General features: G+C 58.3%; 1 protein-coding gene across 1 annotated transcript in view; it reads right to left on the reverse strand.

The window, feature by feature from the left end:
• Positions 1-1,100: 1,100 nt before the first annotated feature.
• LOC104530070 (serine/threonine-protein kinase receptor R3) overlaps positions 1,101-2,250 on the reverse strand; it is a gene marked incomplete at both ends in the record, with an annotated part of 3,326 nt that continues 2,176 nt past the window's right edge. Inside the window, 2 exons of the mRNA XM_010174551.2 lie at positions 1,101-1,298; positions 2,080-2,250. Of these exons, the coding sequence (XP_010172853.2) occupies positions 1,101-1,298; positions 2,080-2,250 (369 nt within the window). The remainder of the gene's footprint in view (positions 1,299-2,079) is intronic.

Here is a 2,250-nt window from a genome sequence, read left to right on the forward strand (position 1 = left end):
ACCAGCTCTAGCACTGGTACCAGCTCCAGCACCAGCTCCTGGCACCAATGCCACCTGACAGCCCCACACCTCCACCCAGTAGCCCCTCAGTGATCCCACCAGCTGGCCCAGCTAATCCCCGCTTAGTGCCTCCATATGTCTGTGCACCACGGGGTTTGACCCCTCTGGGTCACCCCGAGCACCCACCAGCCCCCTGCACCCCGGGGGGGGGGTGACCCCCGAACCTCAGGGTCCCCTGGAGCCCCTGTCCCCAACACCCTGGGGCTGTGCAGGGGGCTGCTCAGCCCATCCTGGTGGGTGAGGGATGACTGAAAGGGTTAAAACCTGGCTGAAGGTCACCCCCTGCACGTGGTTTGGTAATTGAGAGTCAATGTTTAATCTGAAGGAGCCCTGGGGTGATAAATGAGATTATCCTGAGCAGACCAAGCCTTGGTGGGACCTCCCACCAGCACCCACCACTCCATCAATGCCTCTCATGGACTTAATAAGCAAGGCTTGGGCAGCACCAAAGAGGTTCCTCCTTGGCGTGGGGGACCCTTGGAAGATGTTTCCCAGAGAAATTGTGGAATCTCCCTCCCTTGGAGATACTCAAAAACCACCTGGACAAAAATCCTGGTTGATGTGCTTTAGGGGTCCCTGCTTGAGCAGGGGGGTTGGATTAGATGTGACCTTCAGAGATCCCTTCCAACCTCAACCATTCTGGGACTCTGGGATTCTGGGACTCTGTGATCCTGGGATTCTGTGTTGCTGGGATTCTGTGATCCTGTGATCCTGGGATTCTGGGACTCTGTCCCTGTCCCCCTAAGCCAAGCTCAGGCGGTTGGAGGTCCTGACCATGGCCCAGTTCCAGGCAGAACTTGTTTTCTAATCAGCACTGAACAAACACAGCTCTGATTGAGTCTAACGGGCCCTTTAATCAGGGAGCCGGGTGCTGACACCAGATTACAGTGTTTATAATTTACAGCTAATCTGGGCGAAGGGAAGGAAAGAGAGAAAGAAAAACAAAACCAACCCAAAAAAAAAAACCCAAACCCAAAAAACCCAACATAAAAAGGAGAGAAGGAAGGAGAGAGCTCGGAGCTTCACCGGGAACCGCTCACCGTTCACCACCGTGCGCCGGGTGATCTCCCAGAGCACCAGCCCGTAGGCCCAGATGTCCGTTTTCTTGTAGGACTCGAAGCAGTCGGTGCGGATCTGCTCGCTCAGCACCTCCGGGGCCATGTAACGTTTGGTGCCCACCCGGGGGTTGTTGCCGATGTCCAAGTAGTCGCTGCCCTGGGAGTGCATGACGGCCAGGCCTGGGGGGGTGTCAGCCCCCGGGCAGTGCCATGGGGTGTTGTGTCACTTAGGGTGCTGCATCCCTTGGGGACCACATCCCTGGGGTGCTGCATCCCTAAGGTCCTGCAGCCCTGGGGAGCCACATCCTTGGGGTACCACATCTCTGGGACACTGCACCCCTGGGACACTGCACCCCTGTGTCATCGCATCCCTAAGGTCCTGCATCCCTGGGACACCACATCTCTGGGATGCCGCATCCATGGGACACTGCATCCTTGTGCCACCATGTCCCTAAGGTCCTGCATCCCTGGGGAACCACATCCTTGGGGTACCACATCCCTAGGACACCGCATCCCTGTGCCACCACATCCCTGGGATGCTGCATCCCTGTGCCACCATGTCCCTAAGGTCCTGCATCCCTGGGGAACCACATCCTTGGGGTACCACATCCCTGGGACACCACATCCCTGGGACGCCACGTCCCTGGGATGATGCACCCCTGTGCCACTGCATCCCTAAGGTCCTGCATCCCTGTGCCACCACATCCCTGGGATGCTGCATCCCTGTGCCACCATGTCCCTAATGTCCTGCATCCCTGGGGAACCACATCCCTGTGCCACCACATCCCTAGGACCCTGCATCCCTGTGCCACCACATCCCTAAGGTCCTGCATCCCTGGGGAACCACATCCCTGTGCCACCATATCCCTGGGATGCTGCATCCCGGTGCCACCACATCCCTAAGGTCCTGCATCCCTGGGGAACCACATCCCTGTGCCACCACATCCCACCCCCATCTCACCCAGGTCTGCGATGCAGCACTGCCGGTTGCTCTTCACCAAGATGTTCCTGCTCTTCAGGTCACGGTGGGCAATGGCAGGTTTGCCCTGGGTGCCAAAGATCTCCACGTGGAGATGGACGAGGCCACAGATGATGGAGGAGGCCAACCCCAGGCAGGTCTCCACATCCAGGA

Source organism: Antrostomus carolinensis, unplaced genomic scaffold, assembly GCF_000700745.2.
Source record: "Antrostomus carolinensis isolate BGI_N321 unplaced genomic scaffold, ASM70074v2 scaffold28568, whole genome shotgun sequence".
NCBI lineage: Eukaryota > Metazoa > Chordata > Aves > Caprimulgiformes > Caprimulgidae > Antrostomus > Antrostomus carolinensis.